This window comes from Amaranthus tricolor, chromosome 14, assembly GCF_026212465.1.
Source record: "Amaranthus tricolor cultivar Red isolate AtriRed21 chromosome 14, ASM2621246v1, whole genome shotgun sequence".
NCBI lineage: Eukaryota > Viridiplantae > Streptophyta > Magnoliopsida > Caryophyllales > Amaranthaceae > Amaranthus > Amaranthus tricolor.
Window position 1 is genome coordinate 9,847,439 of NC_080060.1, and position 20,042 is coordinate 9,867,480.

At 31.5% G+C, this 20,042-nt stretch overlaps 2 protein-coding genes and 1 non-coding gene across 3 annotated transcripts; all 3 read left to right on the forward strand.

The window, feature by feature from the left end:
- Window positions 1-6,104: 6,104 nt before the first annotated feature.
- LOC130799825 (2-alkenal reductase (NADP(+)-dependent)-like) lies at window positions 6,105-10,494 on the forward strand. The gene is made up of 6 exons (XM_057663072.1): window positions 6,105-6,614; window positions 7,313-7,496; window positions 7,980-8,146; window positions 8,920-9,002; window positions 9,469-9,595; window positions 10,090-10,494. The coding sequence occupies exons 1-6, from the start codon at window positions 6,372-6,374 to the stop codon at window positions 10,336-10,338; spliced, it is 1,053 nt and encodes a 350-aa protein (XP_057519055.1). The 5' UTR covers window positions 6,105-6,371; the 3' UTR covers window positions 10,339-10,494.
- A 2,530-nt stretch (window positions 10,495-13,024) lies between these two features.
- Window positions 13,025-13,097, forward strand: TRNAA-AGC (transfer RNA alanine (anticodon AGC)). The gene has a single exon. It is a non-coding gene; the product is annotated as a tRNA-Ala (tRNA).
- A 4,672-nt stretch (window positions 13,098-17,769) lies between these two features.
- Window positions 17,770-19,626, forward strand: LOC130799770 (xyloglucan 6-xylosyltransferase 2-like). The gene has a single exon (XM_057663002.1). It carries the CDS (start codon window positions 18,024-18,026, stop codon window positions 19,374-19,376), a length of 1,353 nt encoding a protein of 450 aa, XP_057518985.1. The 5' UTR covers window positions 17,770-18,023; the 3' UTR covers window positions 19,377-19,626.
- Window positions 19,627-20,042: the final 416 nt, after the last annotated feature.

Below are 20,042 nucleotides of genomic sequence, written 5' to 3' on the forward strand. Positions count from 1 at the left end.
ATTTTGGGAATAAAGTTTAGCCGAAGCTTTTTTTTTTATTAAAGTTATTAAAAAATCTTATTTTTTTCAAATTTTTCAAGTTGTGTGGTTCTAGACAATTACCGAGCTGGATCTTGATATAAGTTGTATTAATTACATTATATTATGGTTTATGAATCAACAAGTCTTGCCAGAGAACGTCTTATGGTGAGATTACTTATATAAGAATACCCTAATCAGTTTAATTTTAATTTTTTTATAATACACGATCACTAAATTGATCAATTTAAGGTCATAAATGATATATTTAAAGTCAAAATTGATATCTTTAAAAAGTTATTAATAATATTCTATAATTTATTACTTGAAGGTTAGAATTAACCATTTTAAGATTATAATTAATCTCTTTAGAACTTGCTTAAGATTATAAGTTATAATTGATCACTATACATGTGATGATTTATAATTTAGCACTATAAGTTTTAAATTGATCACTTTAATTTTGTAAATGATTATTCTTAAACTTGTTAACTATCAAGTTAAAGTTGTTCCCTCTAATGTTATAACGGATCACTTTATATACAACAGTTCATTGTACAGTCAGAATTAATCACTTAAGGTCAGAATTAGTTACTTTATAAATGTTATAATTAATCCATTTACAACCCGTTTGGTTAGTGGTACTTAATGGTGGTAATGGAAATGATTTATAGTGTAAAACTTCATCAAAAGTTTCATATCATTCCATTAAATTGAAACTTTGATCACAAAAATTTTTTTTTGTTTACAAATTTTGATTACCACCTAATACTACATCTCCTGTAACATGCTCAAATTTCTTAATCTTAATCTTCCAATTAATTATTCCGAAATTTCTTTTCGAATTCCTAATCCTTTGGTTATCTAATTCAAATCACCTTTAATCCCTAAACCTTATTCCGATTTTGTAATTTCTTCCAAATATTAAAATTAAAAAAATATATATATTCTTAAATTTCTTTATAAGCACTAAAATATTATTTTATTATTTTATAGAAAAGTAAAATTTTAATATTATATTTACGGTTTTATTAAAACGTTACGTTTCAATTTCGTTTCCTTAAACTAACTTTACTACTTATCATTTTAACTTTACAACTTTGATTTAATTATTTTATACCTAAAAATTAACTATATTTTTCTTATTATTTTTAAGTATAGTTTTAACTAAAATTTTCTAAGTAAACTATCATATTTTCATAATCAAACCTTAATCATACTTTCCCATTAATCTAAAACATTTCACTAGTATAAACTAGAACAAAAATTTGATGAACCAAAATCCTTTCTACATCAATCCATAATGTTCATCACTTACACAAGCTATCACCATTTCCTTACACAAGTTGACTTTCTTCTATACTCCAAACTCTTACACATCCACTTACACACTCCAACTCTTACACATTCACTTACACACTCTAAATCACTTACACAAGTTAACCTTCTTTTTCATACAATCTTATGAACTAAAAAAGTTGCCCAAAACCCATTATAAATACCCCTCCTTAGCCATGAGATCACTTGCACCCCCATCATCAAATCTTTCTACCATTCTTTCTTATATCTTCACTTCATTAACATCTTACTAACTTTATACCCTTTTTATTTGTTGAAGAATCAAATGAAGTTGGAGCTTGATCTTATCACTTCTTAAGTCAATAATCATCCACTTTTGAAAAGTCAAGTATTATATTTTGGAGCTTGGATATCATTTTATTTTGGGTAATTGAAGATCTACTTCTTTGAAGCTTGGAGCCTTGAAGACTTTCTCTTTTGGAGCTTATTTCTTTAAGTTCTTATTTTCCTATTATTATTGACTTACTTGGTTTAGCACCACCTTCGGAGGAAAATGGTACACATTTTCTTAACTCTCTCATTATGTGATATTTATTTATGGTTACTCGATAATATAAAAGCATGATCAACATGATTTTATTTTAGTCATTTAAACTTTACATGGTAATATTAAAGTTATATCCAGTTTAGTGATATTTTCGTCAAAACAATAATACTTTTGGGACACTCGAGAAAAAGTCATATATATGGAAAATTTTGATTAATATGATAATATAGATATATATGAATTTTACTAGTTAAATAAACTTACGTGTTTAAAATGATTCCATATCATTTTGGTGTTTTGATAACTTTTTTTTTGTTGGACTCAAGTAATTATAAAGAATTATTAATCGGTTTATCGGTAAAATAGTCAAACAAATTTGTTAAAATGCTTAGCATTGTTTTTCTTGAAAACTCATTTCATATAGATTTTGGACCCTTAATAACTTGTCGGATCATGTTATTTTTATAGTGATGATAGATCCGTTTTACTATTTTACTGGTTATTTGATAAAATATGTTACTAAGTACTTAGAAATATTACCCTTGACTGTTATGATTATTTATGACATAATAAAGACTTAGTTTAGCCTTAGGAATCTTAGTATAGCTACGAAAATTTGTTATTTAATTAATTTTAATTTATTAGATACTAGTAATTTGTTTCTATTAAAAGGGTAGAATTGTCAAAATTTTGACTAGTGCCAGTTTGACTTATAAGAATGTAAACTATTTCGGTTTAGAGTCTTGTTTGATATTGCATGATATTGATTGTATGACTCTGATAGTAAGGTAACGTCGAACCATGGACCGGCATGTAAAATCCCGGCGTCCGTGTTAGCCGGCACGTAAAATGCGGTGTCAGACAGGGGGTTCGAGAAAAACCCATCCTGTGAAGTCTCGAGCATAACAGTATTGAGAGGAGTGACGACTCCCACCACAGTTAGGGTTTAGGACTACGGTCCTCACCTAACCAGACCCTTACATATATCAGTTGTCATTATTGTTGTGATCTTGTGATGTGCTATGATGGTAAAGCTATGAGGCTTAATTGAATTTGATTAAATAAGCATTAAGGTTACCAAGTATTTAGTAGCAGTAATGAACTTCTGCAAGTATTGAGAATGTAACTTAATGGCTTAGTAAAGGTCAATAATGAGTAATAACCTTCTATATTGTGCTTGATGATTATTTTGTAAGCATGATTTAACTATCGCATCATAAGCTTGTTGAAAAAATTGTACTCGGCTTTATCGCTGACCGATTTAATCGGCTGTCATCCGCATTATGGATGACAGTATTTTGCAGGAAAATTTAGCTTAGGTTTCGATCCAGGCCGCAACTTTAATTATTCTATCGAGGACTTAGCTTCAATGATTTTACTTGATGACTATATTGTACTTATGTTTTTTTATCGTATTTAAGTAAACCTTATTTTATATTTTCTTAGTTGTAAGATATTTTTTTTACTTATGTTTTGAACGATTTTAGTTCAAATGGTTTTTAGCAGTTCGGCGTTTTACACTTCCGCATTATTTATCTTAAGTATATTTATTAATGTTAATTATGTATCGAGAGTGCCGCTCCTGCTACATCTCCCAATGATAATGCATTGGAATGAATTTTATGAAGAAAATGAGATGATTGGAGTTAGACAAGCATGTTCATCAAGGTAAGCAAAAGATTTTTTAACTAAAATTACACGAGTTTTTCATTTCCATTACCACCGTTTATTACTACCTACTAAACGGTGTTGTAAAATATTACTTTAATTTTATCAATTAAACTTATAAAATAAAGTTACATAAATGTAGTAGATTACAAATTACATATGGCAATCAAGATCCTTGCTTATGTACACCATCAAGAACTCCAAGATACCGATCTATAAACCCGAATAAAGTAACAAGAAGATTTTGTATGTGACTTGATATAAATTCTAGGCGAGACTCTCTTCCTAAAACATCATTTTCTCCCCACTACAGTGCTTGGAAATCTAAACCGAAAATATGTTTTGAAATACAAAGAATTTCACTAAATTCCTAGCACAAGGAATATAAAACGATGTAAGAAAAACTTAAATGGAAGGAGATACAAAAAATTACATTCGAAGATTGCAAGTTTTCTATGTAAAGTGTTAGAGAGGATAAGAAAATCAGAAATTACATGCATCAATAATAAACACAAGCCTTCTATATTTATAGAAGAGCTTACACCATTTCACGAAGTAACATGTTACTCCATGAAACGCAACATCGATTCACGAACCGATGTCGTCTTTCAATCAATCCATCCCAATAATCTGGTTAATATAACCATATTAATCGTAGGTAATTATATTATAACTGACAAAATCGAATAAAACGAACATTGCAAAAACCAGAGACTCGTGACTAGTGAAAAACTTTGCGACCTGCGAACACGCGACCAGTGACGAAAGTCGCGGCCCACAAATTGTGTTTTTTCCAAAACAGTAACTTTGCCTTGAAAACTCGCGACCCACGAGCCTTTTCGCGATCTGTGAAAAAAACTTTCCTCAAATTAGTAACTTTGTAATTTTGAAATATTTCCAATTAATTATTTATTTAATTTATTTATTTGATTTAATTAATTTATTAATTTTCAATAACCATTATACATTCTAAATGATAACAAAAGGCCATTAATGTCATATATTTTATTAAATTAAATTAATAACTTTAAAGTCAAAATTAATCGCTTTTAGCTCAAAACTGAAAATAAATCAGCCCGTATATGCTTGGTAATTTGTAAGGTCTTTCCCGGTAGTTTGTGTGATTGTGTCTATGAATACTGATTTCATCTAATCTTATTGTCGTATATATTTTCTTGATGGAACATTCACAAAAAGAGGTGTTCACCAGTTTTACGTGGTCCAATTTTATTGAGAGGCAATGATGTGATGCCTCAACTTTATACTTCGTTCACATATATGAAAGCAACGTTGATATTTATCCTTCAATACTTGGAGGAAAAATTTAATATATTAGTATAGAATGAACTAAATATTCAATTTTATATAGTTAGACTTACATTTTTGTATGTGATATATGAATAATTTAATATTTAAAGATTTTTAACTATAGTTTACGACTCAAAATTAATAAAATAATTTATGATTATTATACAAAATCAAGTTAAAGAATCAGAATTCCAAGGAAATATGGGTATGTTATTTATGGGAGGTTCTGAGCATATTCAACATGTTCGATCGCACAGGGTCCTGACATATTAAATTACTTAGTATACTATAGATGTTTAAAAATACAAGATTGTTAGAAAAATATATTATAATTTTAATTGTACAGGGTCTTCATAGAATTTATCAATTTTTGCTCTTTCCTTGCTGTCATTATCAATATCAATACACAAATTCTCAAATGAGAGGATTTTAAGGTGATATTATATTTATTATGCTGGTCTAATGTATACGTATTGTCTTAAAGTGATTATTTATTTTTAATAACAAAGTAATCACTTACAATTTTAAAATATAACTTTTTGTTTTTTTAGAGCAATTACTTATAAACCTTTAAGTATAGCTGCAGATTTTCATTCTTTTTGAAGATCTATCTTGAGTCGAGGGACTCTTTGACCGCACTCTCCTTTACGTATATGAGCTGCCATCTTCTTTCCCTTCTCGACCCTGATCATAGTTTTCCTATAAACGGTATACAATGTGTATGATGATGGTGACTTATAACATTTAAGTAATTACTTACGATTTTAAAATAATCAATTAGAAAAATATGTTAATTATATGAATTCGTCTAATGGTGAGACAGTCTTATAAAAATTTATTGATATCTATATAGTAATATACTAGATAATCGTGTGCGATGCACGATTTTTTTTTGTAATTTTAAAAAATAAAGAAAATGAATTGTAAAATATTGGTTATTGATTTTCAATAAATTAATAATTGCATATAATAGCTAATATTTGATTCATTTTTATGTCCTACTTCTACATTATTTTACTTTGCAATGTGAAAATGATAATCTTTATTAGTATAAAATGTATAGATTTATTATTTTTATGATAATATTTATTAGTATAAAATGTATAGATTTATTATTATGTCCTACATTATTTTATTTTGCAATGTAAAAATAAAAGGTCAAAATTCAAATAGCCATTGTAATTCCAATTCACTTTGTTAATAGCTTGTTTTTGTTGATTCTAATTCACTTTGTCAAAATTCAAATGTATAGATTCAGGCATTATTGAAAAAATTCATCAAATTTAATGTATTGATTATTATGCTAATGTATTCATTAGGATTAATCAATATATATTAAGATGACATCACCATCTAATATTAAAGGGAAAACTTTACTCCACAAGGTGACGTCTCATAAGTTTAGGAGTCAGATAATGTTAGTGTTTTTTGTTTTAGTTATAAGTATAGATTGATAGATGTATATAATTGGTGTGTGTTTGTGAGAGAGAAAGAGAAAGAAAAGTCAAAGGAGAGATAAAAAGAGAGAAAGATGGAGGGAATTGAGAAGGTAGAAAGCAAGGAATGTTACATGGCAGGTTACGCTAGAGATGGTTTACCATCGTCTGATCATCTTAAGATCAGAACTGTTACTTTATCATTAGATCTTGATTCAATCCCTGATGATCATGTAGCTATTCAGAGCCTTTGGATCTCTGTTGATCCATATCTACGCTCCAGAATGACTGGTATTGCTGAAGATGGTCTTAATGTTTCCCAATTTCCCATCAACCAGGTTACATTTTCCATTAAATATAAGTCACTTTGCTCCATTTAGGATTTTCTTTTCCAGTCTAATACTTTTTCGTTTTAAATTACTTGCGAACATTAGAAATATCGCACTATTTCTTTGTTATTTTTTATTAATTTTTGTTCTATAAGTTAAAACATTAGATCTTATAAATTAAGAATTAAATTAGTATATTAAACTAAATGAAAAGTCAAATAATGCAAATATTTTAAAGTGGAGAAATTACTAGATAATTATTTGGTATTTTTTGATTTTTTTTTTATATTTAGTTTGGGTAGGCTGAGTTGAGGGGAGAGACTCGGGGGAGATTTAAACCTAAGATCTTACTCGGAGAAAGCAGTACTTGTTTCGACTGAGATAAAATTCGATTCTCAATTTTGGTATACTTATGACTCGTTTGGTTATTAAAACTAAATAAATGGTAGTAATGTTCTTTATATCATAAATATTGATGGAATGTATCATGTCATTCTAATCTAATGGTAATGAAAATTTAATCATATAAAAGTTTTTCCCACTAAAACTACACAGATTTTCATTATCCTTTCGTCATTTGTTACCAACTACTAATCGGACCGTTAAAGACATGTAAGACTTATTTCAGATCAATTTAGTTGAATTTCACTTAAATAACAATCACAAATGTATGTAATAATATTTTTGGTATAATGAAAAAAATGTAGGCAATTGGATCATACGGTGCAGGGAAGATAATAAGATCAAAGAGCGAGAAATATAAGGAGGGGGATATAGTGATATGCCCAGAAATGCCAATTGCAGAGTATAGCATTGTACCCACCAAAGCTGTGGCTATCAAGGTTGATCCTGCTTTTGGGGTTGACCCTGTGGATTATCTCTCTGTGCTTGGTATGATTATTTATTTAATTTCATACTTAACTTTTTTTCAAATCAATATTAAACACTGATTTTTCAAGCGACCAGCAGAAGATACAAGTCAATTGTTTATAGAGATATTACTGATTATGTATTAGACAAATATAGGTCGATTATAAGCCATAAGCCAATAAAAAAGTCATATCATATGCACTTTTTGTTCATGTAGAGCTGCATTTGGAGTTTGTCAGTAATGATTAATCAGAAACAATCTCTTTATTAGTGCTTCTTATTCATATGGACCCTCCATTACATTTTAAGTAATGGAGAGAATCCTAACTCATTACTAATAAGGGTAAAATTGCGTATATTTGACCCTCAAATGCCATCCTATATGTGAACCCCACCCTACGTGGGAGTCCATGAATGACATTAAGATAACGAAATGTAGAAAACTTGACGAATTTGATTGAAGAAGCCATCAATTAATATAGAAGGAAAGGGAATGAAGTGCAGGAGTACCAGGATTTGCGGCATGGATAGGAATTGAAGTAATAGGAAAGGCAAAAGAGGGAGAAAATGTGTTTATTTCTGCAGCTGCTGGTGGTGTTGGTATGGTTGCTGGTCAATTAGCTAAACTTAAAGGTTGTTATGTTGTTGGAAGTTGTGGATCTGATGACAAGGTAGATTTTAAACTTATCTTTTTTTTTTTTTATATTATTGAATTGACATACTTCCTTCTATAATACTTGTATTTATTACTTTTTTTTATTTGTTTCATAAAACTTACACTCTTTCCATCTTTGGCAACAAAATAATTTAATAACTCTCTATTTTACCCCTGCTTTAATCTCACTTATATCACATCGTTACTTTTTCACCTACCATTAAAATAAACAAAAGTAAATTTAAAGCGATTTTTCTTAATTCTTGTGCCACCATTTAAAGGTGCAAGTAATTCAAAACAAAAGTAATTATTATTATTATTATCTACTTTTAAAAGTTATCATGATGACATGTGTTCCTCAACTCATTGGAACTGAGTAGAGTACAATGAAAATGTGAAAAGTGAAATATAATCCAATTCAACTGAATTAAACTGCACTAAAAATAAGTTTGAGTACCAAAAGTTTATGGCCGAATAAATAGAGCATCTATATGTAGAGTAGAAGGTTTGAGGTTCAACCCTTATCGAGCGCAGATATCAGTTGGGGATTTTCTTGACTGCACGCTTTCCTCTTTACTCCCTCGTTGAGGGTATCGAGTATGATTTGTTCTCCTGATGCGAGATACCGGAATTGTTCTTACCTTTTAAAAATAAGTTTGAGTGAAGAAACTTTTATCATTGAATGCTATAACCTAGAAGGCAATTGAGCATATTATAGCATCATCCCTCCTATTTTTATGGATTTTGGTCTATACAATTAGCTAGTTTATTTATATGATTTTTTTATAGGTGAAGCTATTGAAAGAGGAATTTGGATATGATGAAGTTATCAATTACAAGAAAGAACCTGATCTTGATGCTGCTTTAACCAAGTAATTTGAAAATTACACAATTTGAACATCTGAGTAGCCTTAATTGTATTTGTATGTTATGGGTGTGTCGTATACTTACTCTATCTCGTTAAATTTGCCAATTTAGAAGCAATATATTATTACAACTTTAAGCATGATGCAGCAAACTTAAACAGATAAATGAAGTTATTATTATCGAAAAATTGTCTAATAAGTTTGTCATATTTTGATTTTTTTTAATCAATTAAATTTACTTATAGAAACATTTTTAAATGTCAATTTTCTTAAACTAAGTTTTAAATAAGTCAATTTTAACTTAGTTTATCATATCACTTTCATTCTTATCTGTTAAATACATTTTCAATTCCGTTTTATTTAATTAGTTCATTCAACTTTATTCAGTATAAAAAGATAAATTCTAAATTAATATATTTTCACTTTTATTGGGCTTTTCTTAATTTAAATTTAATATTTATATAAATTTTAGGTACTTCCCAAATGGAATTGACATATACTTCGAGAATGTTGGAGGCAAAACTCTTGAGGCAGTTCTTAATCATGTTAATGGATTTGCACGTATTCCTCTTTGTGGAATGATATCTCAATACAATAAGGTATGTATGTTCATATAGTTCACCAAATATTATAACTTAGAATTGATCATGGAGAATTTTCATGGTACACACAACGATTAGATGTTGTACACCTTGAGGAGCAAGGCTTCAATGATGCTAAGACATGTGTAGGAAGATCAAGGAATCGAGTAGGAACCACACTAGTACAAGGAAGCATGCTGAAACAAGGCAAATAGTTGGCAGCAGTGTTTGCTCGAACGAGTAGCCATACGCTCGTTCGAGCAAGTGCACTAGTAGTCTTTTATTGTGACCTATTTCTTTGATGTCAGAAGAATACACATGTCGTAACTACACTATTAGGTTATTACTAGCAAACCAAAGTCTCATCTAATTAGCCTACCTTGCGTGCCTCTATATTATTCTCATTGATGTATTAGCCATCTCTTACCATAAAACACACATAATGTTAGTAACTTCATATAATTGTCTTTTTTTCGAATTATTAATTAAATGACTTAAAATAAATTGAACAGGTTTGGACAGAAAGGGAAGGAGTGAGGAATCTGTTGAATATGGTAGGAAAAGAAGTTCATATGCAAGGTTTCATGTTACGTTCATATATGAATCGGTTTGTAGACTTTATAACAGAAATGGGTGGTTACTTGAAGGACAAGAAAATAACCTCAAAACTCAAGATCAACAAAGGCATTGAGAGTTTTCCAGAGAGCTTGGCTTCCCTTTTTACAAGTTCAAATATTGGAAAAGTGGTTATTGAAGTTTAAATAAGGCTTAGTTACGTATTTATATGTCATTTTGAGTTTGAGTGTGAGTAAGAGTTCACTTTTTTATTTTTATGTCACAAATGTTTGATTTGGTTGTATACTCTAAAACACCTTTTGTGATATAAGTATAATTATATTGGTTGCTGTTTTTGAAAATTTAGCTACAATTTGTAATATGTTAGGTAAAAGTAATGTTTATTATATTCTTGTAGAAGTGTTCACGTGTCCAAGTAAATGTTTGCCTGATTTAATTTCTTGAGGTAGAAGTTCAATTGAAGATGGTTGAAGACCTTCGATTAACCTATAAAAAGAACAAAAGTTACTAACCCGAGAGCAACACTTGAAAAAGCTCATCCGCTATTTAAGTCATATGACAAATTGGACAATGAATATTATAAAACTAGAATTCTTTAAAGTGAATTTAGAAAAATCTATAGTGATTTTTTATGACTCATAAAAGACTACCTCATTTGGATTCTATAGGGTATTCAAAATACAGATAATAAAATTAAACAAATTTTTGTTACAAATTGACAATCGGTGAAACGAACTAATATGTAATCAAAATTTGAACTTTAATAAGTTCTCATAGAATATCTTTTACTTAGGCTTGACCAAATTGGACTTTCGTCCTGTTATGGTGTGGCTCATAATCTCAATTTATGTGCTTGGTATAAAAGGTTGTTTGGTGCTGCACATAAAGGGACTCAAGGTCAGAATGTTTCACGGGCTGCTCGAGTAATATGGCTAGACCAAACCTGCTGGTCGCTCGATTGGAGGTATTTGGCGCGACTTGGTCGAGCAATCTACAGGGAGTCGAGCAGCTTGCTGTTCTTGGCTTCAAATGCTTCACGACATTCTGATTATAAAGCCACTGCTTCATGGTTTCTTTGGAGACCTTTTTTCCACTTGTTGTTTAGTATAAATACTCACTTAGTCAACAATAAAGGTGTGAGTATCACATTGTAATCAGAGAGAAACACAAGTGAATTTGATATAAATAGAAAGAGAGTCACAAATTAGGATTCTTGAGTAAATTGAAAATTTTCAATTATTTTTGTAATCTCTATAGTTTTTCATCTCTATTGTTAGAATTGATTAGTCTGTGTAATCAAGAACTAATCAATATAATTGTCTTCATTTATTGGGTGGGATTATAGTCTAATATCAATCTGATATTAGGATTTTCCCACCTTTCAATTTTTGGTGTGTTTGATTGTTTTTTTACATTTTGCAATTTTTATCATTCTTTGTAGTTAGAATTTCCATTGGAAGAGAATTTGCTTTAACACTTTCAATTATTATGAGACCCATTAATATTGGAACCTTCGACCCAAAATATTTTTATTATCGTGATGTGCATCATAATTATGTAAAAATTAATATATTACAACATTTTATTACCCGAATATCATAAGATGATTATTATTAGGCTTTTATCATGACATTAAATGGAAATCGAATTTATGCAATGGTGGTATATTTTAGGGGGCAAACCATCCATGGTTAGCAAAAATTAAGACATGTAATGATAAAAATAAAAAAATAAAAAAAAGAAAATTTAGTACTTCTGATAAAAAATTTTCTGTTGAACTGTTGAAGTTTGAGAGACTGGGTGAAAATTGCAATATCAAAAAGTTTATGAAAAAATGGGTGTAAGTGGAAAAATCTGTTAATAGTATAAGATTATGTAAAAAATACATGATAAAATAAGTTTTAAAAAAATTTAACGTCATCCCTTTCTACGTGTTTTATTTAGTTTGGCATCAATACATTTATTTAATTTTTAGCTTTTCTAATTTTTTATAATTGAAAATAAAAAAAAAAGTGATATTAAAAAAATTTGCATTAACACGAACCAAATAAAATTATATTTAACTATATTTTAATTTATAAATTAAAAGTTATATTTTAAATTAATATAATTAGATTTGAACTGGACTTTTGAGAGCCGTTTTTATAAAAGACGGTCTCAAGTATGAATTTTGTTTATAAAGAATGGGTTAAAATAATATAAATCATACATAGGCTGTGCCAGTAACTAGGAAACACGGACACGGCACCTCACTGGCGTGTCCCGTGTCGGACACGTGTCGGACACGGACACGCGACGGACACGCGAAAATCCGTGTCCGACACGCCAAATGAAGTGTCCAATATTTTAATATTTTTCGGACACGTGGACACGGCAAGGACACGCGACGGACACGGCAAGGACACGTGTGTTGTTTTTATTTAATCTTGTTTTTGAGGTTTGCTGCCAATGCCATTGCTGGCTGCTGCCAGGCTAATTGGCTAGTGGGAACTGGGAAGAGCTAGTAGCCCATACCTTCTGAAATGCTATTTCAAGGCTGCTTCTTTTCATAACTCTTATTTTTTCCCAAATATTTAAATACTCTTGTTGTTTATTTGGTACTTATTTAAATGTTATGTGAGTTTTATATTTTTAAAGTGTTTATTTACAAATATCAAATGAAAGATTGTAAAATTATCTTTAATTTGATATATTTATTATATTACCATTTACGTGTCCCCGTGTCCGCCATTTTTAAGTTAGCGTTTTCCCGTACCCGTGTCGTGTCCGTGTCCGTTTTAGTGCAACCTAGGCCAGTAACAGAACGAGAAACATAAAATATTTTGTTTTAGAAAAAGGAGATTAAGTACAAGTGAAATTAATGACAGACATGGGGATGTAGCTCAGATGGTAGAGCGCTCGCTTAGCATGCGAGAGGTACGGGGATCGATACCCCGCATCTCCATTTTTTTATTGAATTTTTGTTTTTCTGTAGTTAATCACATTTTGAGGATTGTTCTTGGAAACTATTTTTTCTTCATTCTACCCAGCCAAATTACATAAAGAATAAAAAAAGAGAGTTTCTACTAGATTGCCACAATAGAGAAAACGTATTGGATGGATTTAATTTTTATAATTTGCTATTTTTTTTTTAAGTCGAAGAGAACAAACTATCAATCAATATGTGATCCTAGCTGGCAAAAAACCTATAACAAGTTAATCAGTCAAAAGTTAACCTTTTCAACCCAGATGATCAGAAGGTGACATTTTCAACCTCTCTAAGAAGCCCAAGAGACAAAGGAAGAAGGCAAACATTCTCTCTTGGTTCAAACTAGAAATCTTATGGTAAATGACTCATAACTAACTGAAATACCCATTTGAGTGTATTTGGATAATTGGTATATATTTTTTAATAAATATACATAAAAAATAGGTCAATATATTTTTTAATAACTTTAAATATATGCAATATCTGAAGGACAAAGTTAATTTTACCGCAAACTGACGACAAAGTATTTTTATAGCTAATTATATAGCCAAAGTTACAAGTTTAGAAACCTATAATAAAAACACCTTAGTTGAGAGTATTAATTTTGGTGATGATTCCAAGTTACAAGTTTTGGTATACGAGAACATTAAGACATACACAAGCTACCTTCTTCAAACTAGAACATCTACTATTCTTGATTCTTTGTTGATTCCGCTGAATATGAGTCAATGACCCACGTGGAGCTTTAAGCTAAGCCATTGCATTACCAGCTCATAATATAAGTGATGACGAGTGTCATACAAGTTACTAATCTTCTCATAAATTGTAAATTATGAAAATCAAACTGTGGTCAAGTCTTAAGCCAGTTTTGAGCTATTTTAAACAAATCACAAATTCAATAAACAAATTATGTAGAGAATATGTGTTACACAGGAGACAAGAAACAAACTCTATAGAATTGCTCCATATAGAACACTTAGGCTCAATATTGAGAATTAGGAATGTAAAACATACTTCATAACAATATTATTATTATACTACTATTACATTTATGAAAATGTTTGATTTTCGGTTATAATTGGAAAAGTATCAAAGATTAGTTTCAATCATTAAAAATAAGTAAAAAAAAAAGAGTTATAATCAGTTCTATAATGATAAATTTAGTAAAAATCATATTCAATCTGTAAAAATTTTTTTTTCCAATCAATATAATTTTGTTTTAACCATCTAATTCACTTTTAATTAATAATAATAAATTTAAACAGGTATATATCAATTTAATCATTAAAAAATTCTTATGAGCTAAGCAGGGCCTATTGCACACTACTAAATGCAATACTTTAACATTGCTTTTGATTATGATATTGACTTTGAATATTTTTAACCCACTTGATCATCATTATCATCAACATACTCGATATATTTCGCTTATAGAAGCTGTAATTAGATTTTGAGGAGGGTTGAAAGACACAAGACCATATATTTATCAAATGAGGTAAAGAAGTTGCGGTCATTAAGACCCTTGACCCAGGAAAGACATGCATATCAAAACAAAGACCCAGATAATAATATAGGCATGACAAAAAGCAAGACAAGACACATATTAAGATAAATAACACAGACAAAAGAAATAAATAATAATTATAAAGGCACAAATAATAATCATACTATGGAAAAGATAAGTACATACTTATGGCATAGGAAACTATTTTAGCATCTCTTACTAGTTTTATTCCTATTCAAGTCCTTTGGGAGGTGTAATTCGCTCATTTCATTCCTAAATTTGTCCTCCTATATTTTCTTATTTCAACCATTACGACTTTTCTTCCATAAAATGTGATGTTTTTCACCCTTCTCACAGATGTGTCAATGGTCTTACTTTGCATAAGCCATAACCATCTCAATCCGCTTTCACAAATATTAGAAGAAATAAGCAAAATCCTTTCTATCTCTCTCAAAACATGTTCCTTATATTCTTATCCATCCCCATTTACCTAGAAAACTATCTACTTACATCTATACTCATATATCCTCTTAACTAGCCAACACTATATCCCGTATAACAAAGAAGACTAGACTGCAAATTAGTAGTATTTACCTTTAAATCTAGTCAGAAATCTCATATCACAAAACATCTTAGTAGCCACTCTCCATGAATTATTGATCTTAAATATTTAAATATGATCATTTACACAACAACTTCTTCTCCAACAGTCACATGAGATTCTCCCACTTATTATCTCCAACTCAAATTGCATCTTAGTATTTTGTTTAGAGGGACTTATTTGCAACTCTTTTCTTTTTAGAGTCACCTGCCAATCCCTTAACCTCTCATTGACTTTTTCTTTAGTTTCTCCTACAAGCATAACATCATATAGAAAATAGCATGCGCTAAGGAACACTTTTGCAAATAGATTGGATAACTCATTTAGTGTTATATCAAATAAGAAAGGGCTTATGGTCGATCCATAATGCAAATTCACATCTATCGAAAAAGGCTTAGTTACCCCATAAGTGAATGAATGCTAGTTGTGACTCACCATAAATATCTTGTATTGCCTCGAAATTCCTCAATGGTATCCTTGACACTATCCCATATAATGATTTATGGTAAGCTATCATAAGTCTTCTCCATATCAATGATAACCATGTGAGATTCTTTCTTTCTTTCCCTATACTTTTTAATCAAGCTTCTTAGTATGTGAGTAGGCTAAGTAATAGATCATCGTAACATGAACTTAATTTGATTCTCTTTGATTAATGTTTCTTATCTGAGTTCTTACTCACTCCCGAAATTTTATTGTGTAGTAGATTCCCACATTATTGAGCATTACAATTGTTTTTTTATAAAATGAATTAAGTATGTTTTCTCTCCATCATTCTAACGTATTTTAGTCTTCAAACGAATATTGAATAGTTATGAACCCAATTAATCTTAAGTTTAAATCTGACATCAGACATGAATAAAAGTAGAAAAAAATTACTCAGAATAATATAATTTTTCAACAATTTTCCTAAAATAATAGCATTTACTGATTAATATTGAATAATACAACCTTTGAGAGATATTTCTATCTAGCATCTTTTGACTAGTTATTGACCTCCAATTGTAGGTCAATTGTCAAAAAAGGAAAAAAAAAAAAACATTATCCCTCACCACCCTCCACCAACTCCACCACCACAACCTCTACCACCCTCCCACCACACCCCTACCAACTCGACCCCAAAAACTCAAAAGCCCATAAAAGCCACCCCTTACCACCTAGATATCTATGAACCCGCCTCTACCACCCAGAAACCCATGAACCTGCCACCCATAAACCCACCCCTTCCACCCAAAAATCCATGAACGCAGAAATTCACCATCTAGAAATCCATCCCTACCCACATCCATAATTGACGGCCAAGGGGAGGGAGGTTTTGCAATTGGCGGCCATTGGGGAAAGGGGGTTTTGTGATTGGAAGCCACGAGGCTGCGATTTACGATGATGGTTGGCTGGTGTGTTGGTGGCGACCATGAAAAAGGACGGTGACAGTCGGGAGAGTTACAATTTGTGGGTGGTGGTGGTGGTTGCTGCGTATTTAGATGTTGGTGGATGTGTTGGTTGTGGTAGGGCTGGGGTAGGGGAAATGGTGGAGACGGTGGGGTTGAGATTAGGGATGCAAACGGGGCGGGGCGGGGCGGGGATTGGAATTCCCATCCCCATCCCCATCTGTTAATGCAATACCCATCCCCGTTCCCATCCCCGCGGCGGGTATAATTTTTTTCTCCGTCCCCTCCCCGATGGGCTTGTACCTAAAACCATCCCCGCCCCACCACCCATCTGGGTATCCATCCCCGTCTAATACCCATTTTCCCGCCCTACCACCCATCAAATCCCCGCTTAATACCCATCTGTGCCACATATTTATATTCAATCATTTGGGCCTTAAAACCCATAATACATATCCAAACTCCAAAGTCTCAAACAAACACACATTCAAAATCTCAAACAATTACATATGCAAAGTCTCAAATAAACATATATCCAAAGTCTCAAACAAACACATAACCAAAGTCTCCAACAAATATCCAAAGTCTCAAAATTTGTACATATCTTGAGGCGGGGCGGGGAAGGGATGGGGTGGGTATCACCTAAAACCCATCCCCATCCCCATCCCCGTGGTAGGTATGAATTTTATACTCGTACCCGCCCCATGACCCATCAAACCGGGATCCATCCCCACCCCGCCTGCATCCCTAGTTGGGATGGTGTACAGGTGTGAGAGAAGGAGAGGGGTGAAATTTTTTTTAAAATTTAAATTTAATATATCTTTTTTCTGTTGAAACAGTCTATTTTAGAGGTTATGACTAAAAATAATATTGATGGAAAACTCATTTTAAAGTTAATATTATTCATTTTTGTTATTATTGTAAAAAAAATATTAAAGAATTATATTTTTATGATAATTTTTTTCAAAGTAAAAGTAAAAGAAAAACAATAAAAAATAAAAAATGATAGTTAAAAAGGGGTGAAGTTTTACCTTATCCAATCATCCCAAGTCCCATCACTAAATGGTTAATGAACTCATTTGAGGATGGAGGTGCTTTAATTGACCATTACTACTTCAAGGAATCATTAATTAATAAATAAATATTAAAACCAAAATGGGATCACATGAAATTGCGATACAGTCCACAGACAACTCCACACGTCCACACCATCTCGACAGATCTTGTCTTTAACATCGTAATTTCTTGCAAGATTCATTCCATTAACATTTTAAACCCCATTAAAACTACTCCATTAACAACCATTCTTCAATCTCTACTCTCTTCTTCCTTCTCCATAACCACCGACACCTTAATCTTCACCTTAACCTTATCCTCAGATCCAATTCTGCATAAAACCCACAATAACAATGTTAACTTGGTGTTTAGGGCAACATCGTGTTGCCCAGATCCAACGAACATTCCACAAAATTAAAGTAACTATCCTTTGCCTTCTTTTAACCCTTGTAATGATTCGTTCTATGCTTGGTGCTGGTGATTTTGGTACCCCTGAAACAGATTTTCATCTTCTTCAATCGTCCTTCTCCGCCGCCACTACCCACCATCATACTCGCCGTATTCTTGAAGAAACTAAAGAAAATGTCGATAATGGTAACTCTAATAGCTATGATTCCTTCGACATTACCAAGATCCTTGTTGATGATGAGCCACCAGAGAAGAAGGATCCTAATATACCCTACAGTTTGGGTCCTAAGATCTCTGATTGGGATGAACAAAGAAGCAATTGGTTGAAAAATAATCCTGATTTCCCTAATTTTATACAACCCAATAAGCCGAGAGTGTTGTTAGTTACGGGTTCATCCCCAAAACCGTGTGAGAATCCTGTCGGTGATCATTACTTGTTGAAATCGATTAAGAATAAGATTGATTATTGTCGGATTCATGGGATTGAGATTTTTTATAATTTAGCTCTTTTGGATGCGGAAATGGCTGGATTTTGGGCTAAATTGCCTTTGATTAGGAAATTATTGTTATCCCACCCAGAAATTGAGTTTTTATGGTGGATGGATAGTGATGCTATGTTTACTGATATGGTTTTTGAGGTTCCATGGGAGAGGTATAAGGATTATAATATGGTTATGCATGGTTGGAATGAAATGGTTTATGATCAAAAGAATTGGATTGGGTTGAATACTGGTAGTTTTTTGTTGAGGAACAACCAATGGGCATTGGATTTGCTTGATACTTGGGCACCAATGGGTCCTAAAGGGAAAGTTCGAGAAGAAGCAGGGAAGATCTTGACTAGGGAGCTTAAAGGACGGCCCGTTTTCGAGGCTGATGATCAATCTGCAATGGTGTATATATTGGCTACTCAAAGGGAGCAATGGGGTGATAAGGTTTACTTAGAGAATCATTACTATTTACATGGTTATTGGGGGATTTTGGTGGATAGGTATGAGGAAATGATTGAGAATTATCATCCGGGTTTTGGTGATCATCGTTGGCCTTTAGTTACCCATTTTGTGGGGTGTAAACCTTGTGCAAAATTTGGGGATTACCCAATTGAAAGGTGCTTGAAACAAATGGATAGGGCTTATAATTTTGGGGATAATCAAGTTTTGCAAATGTATGGGTTTTCTCATAAGTCTTTGGCTAGTAGAAGGGTAGTCAAAACTAGGAATGAAACTAGTAATCCACTTGAGGTTAAAGATGAACTTGGATTGCTTCATCCATCTTTTAAAGCTGTCAAGGTACAATCTTGATAATTGATATTAATAGTATAGAAGCTTGATGAATTGAAAATGGATACAATGACATTATTATTTTTGTTCTTTTCAAAATTTTTGTTTTTTCATAGATAGTATTTGTTTATGTGACTTAATTTGGATTGATATGTTGGTACTTCTTTGTGGTAGTTTGATATTGCCTGTAAACAAATGTTCGATCAAGGATCCAATTGTTTCTGTTTGTATTGATTAAGTTATATAGATTCAGAGGATTATATTAACTCAATTTTGATTGTTTTCCTTTTGTATGTGTTCTCACACTCAGTTACATGTTCATAGCTTGATACGGTTGTGTACATCTGACCCTTTGAACCAATGTTACTTGGACTCGAGTACTAATGTCTGATACTGATACATGTTCAAGTGTTGGATACGTTTAAATATTCGATTTTATGTCTAAAATGAACTGTCAAAGTGGCATAACAATGTCCAAACATCAAGGATCAGACTCGGGTACGTGAAGCAAATGAAGATTTTTGAGTAATGAATCTAAATGGGAGCTACTTATGGGCATCCGGGAAATTGAATGTTGTACAAATTTTGCTTATTGGGTTGTTTCTGATGCAAGATCATGTAAATTAGGTTTTCCAACTATGATGATTGTGATGTTTATGTCACTGATGGAGAATTATGCAAGTTGGT

Bases quoted from the DNA above. Each gene is read 5' to 3' on its own strand.
- LOC130799770 (XM_057663002.1), top strand. From the start codon at position 18,024: ATGTTAACTTGGTGTTTAGGGCAACATCGTGTTGCCCAGATCCAACGA.
- LOC130799825 (XM_057663072.1), top strand. From the start codon at position 6,372: ATGGAGGGAATTGAGAAGGTAGAAAGCAAGGAATGTTACATGGCAGGT. The intron at 8,147-8,919 runs GTAGATTTTAAA...ATTTTTTTATAG, and splicing joins GTTGTGGATCTGATGACAAG to GTGAAGCTATTGAAAGAGGA. The intron at 9,596-10,089 runs GTATGTATGTTC...TAAATTGAACAG, and splicing joins TGATATCTCAATACAATAAG to GTTTGGACAGAAAGGGAAGG.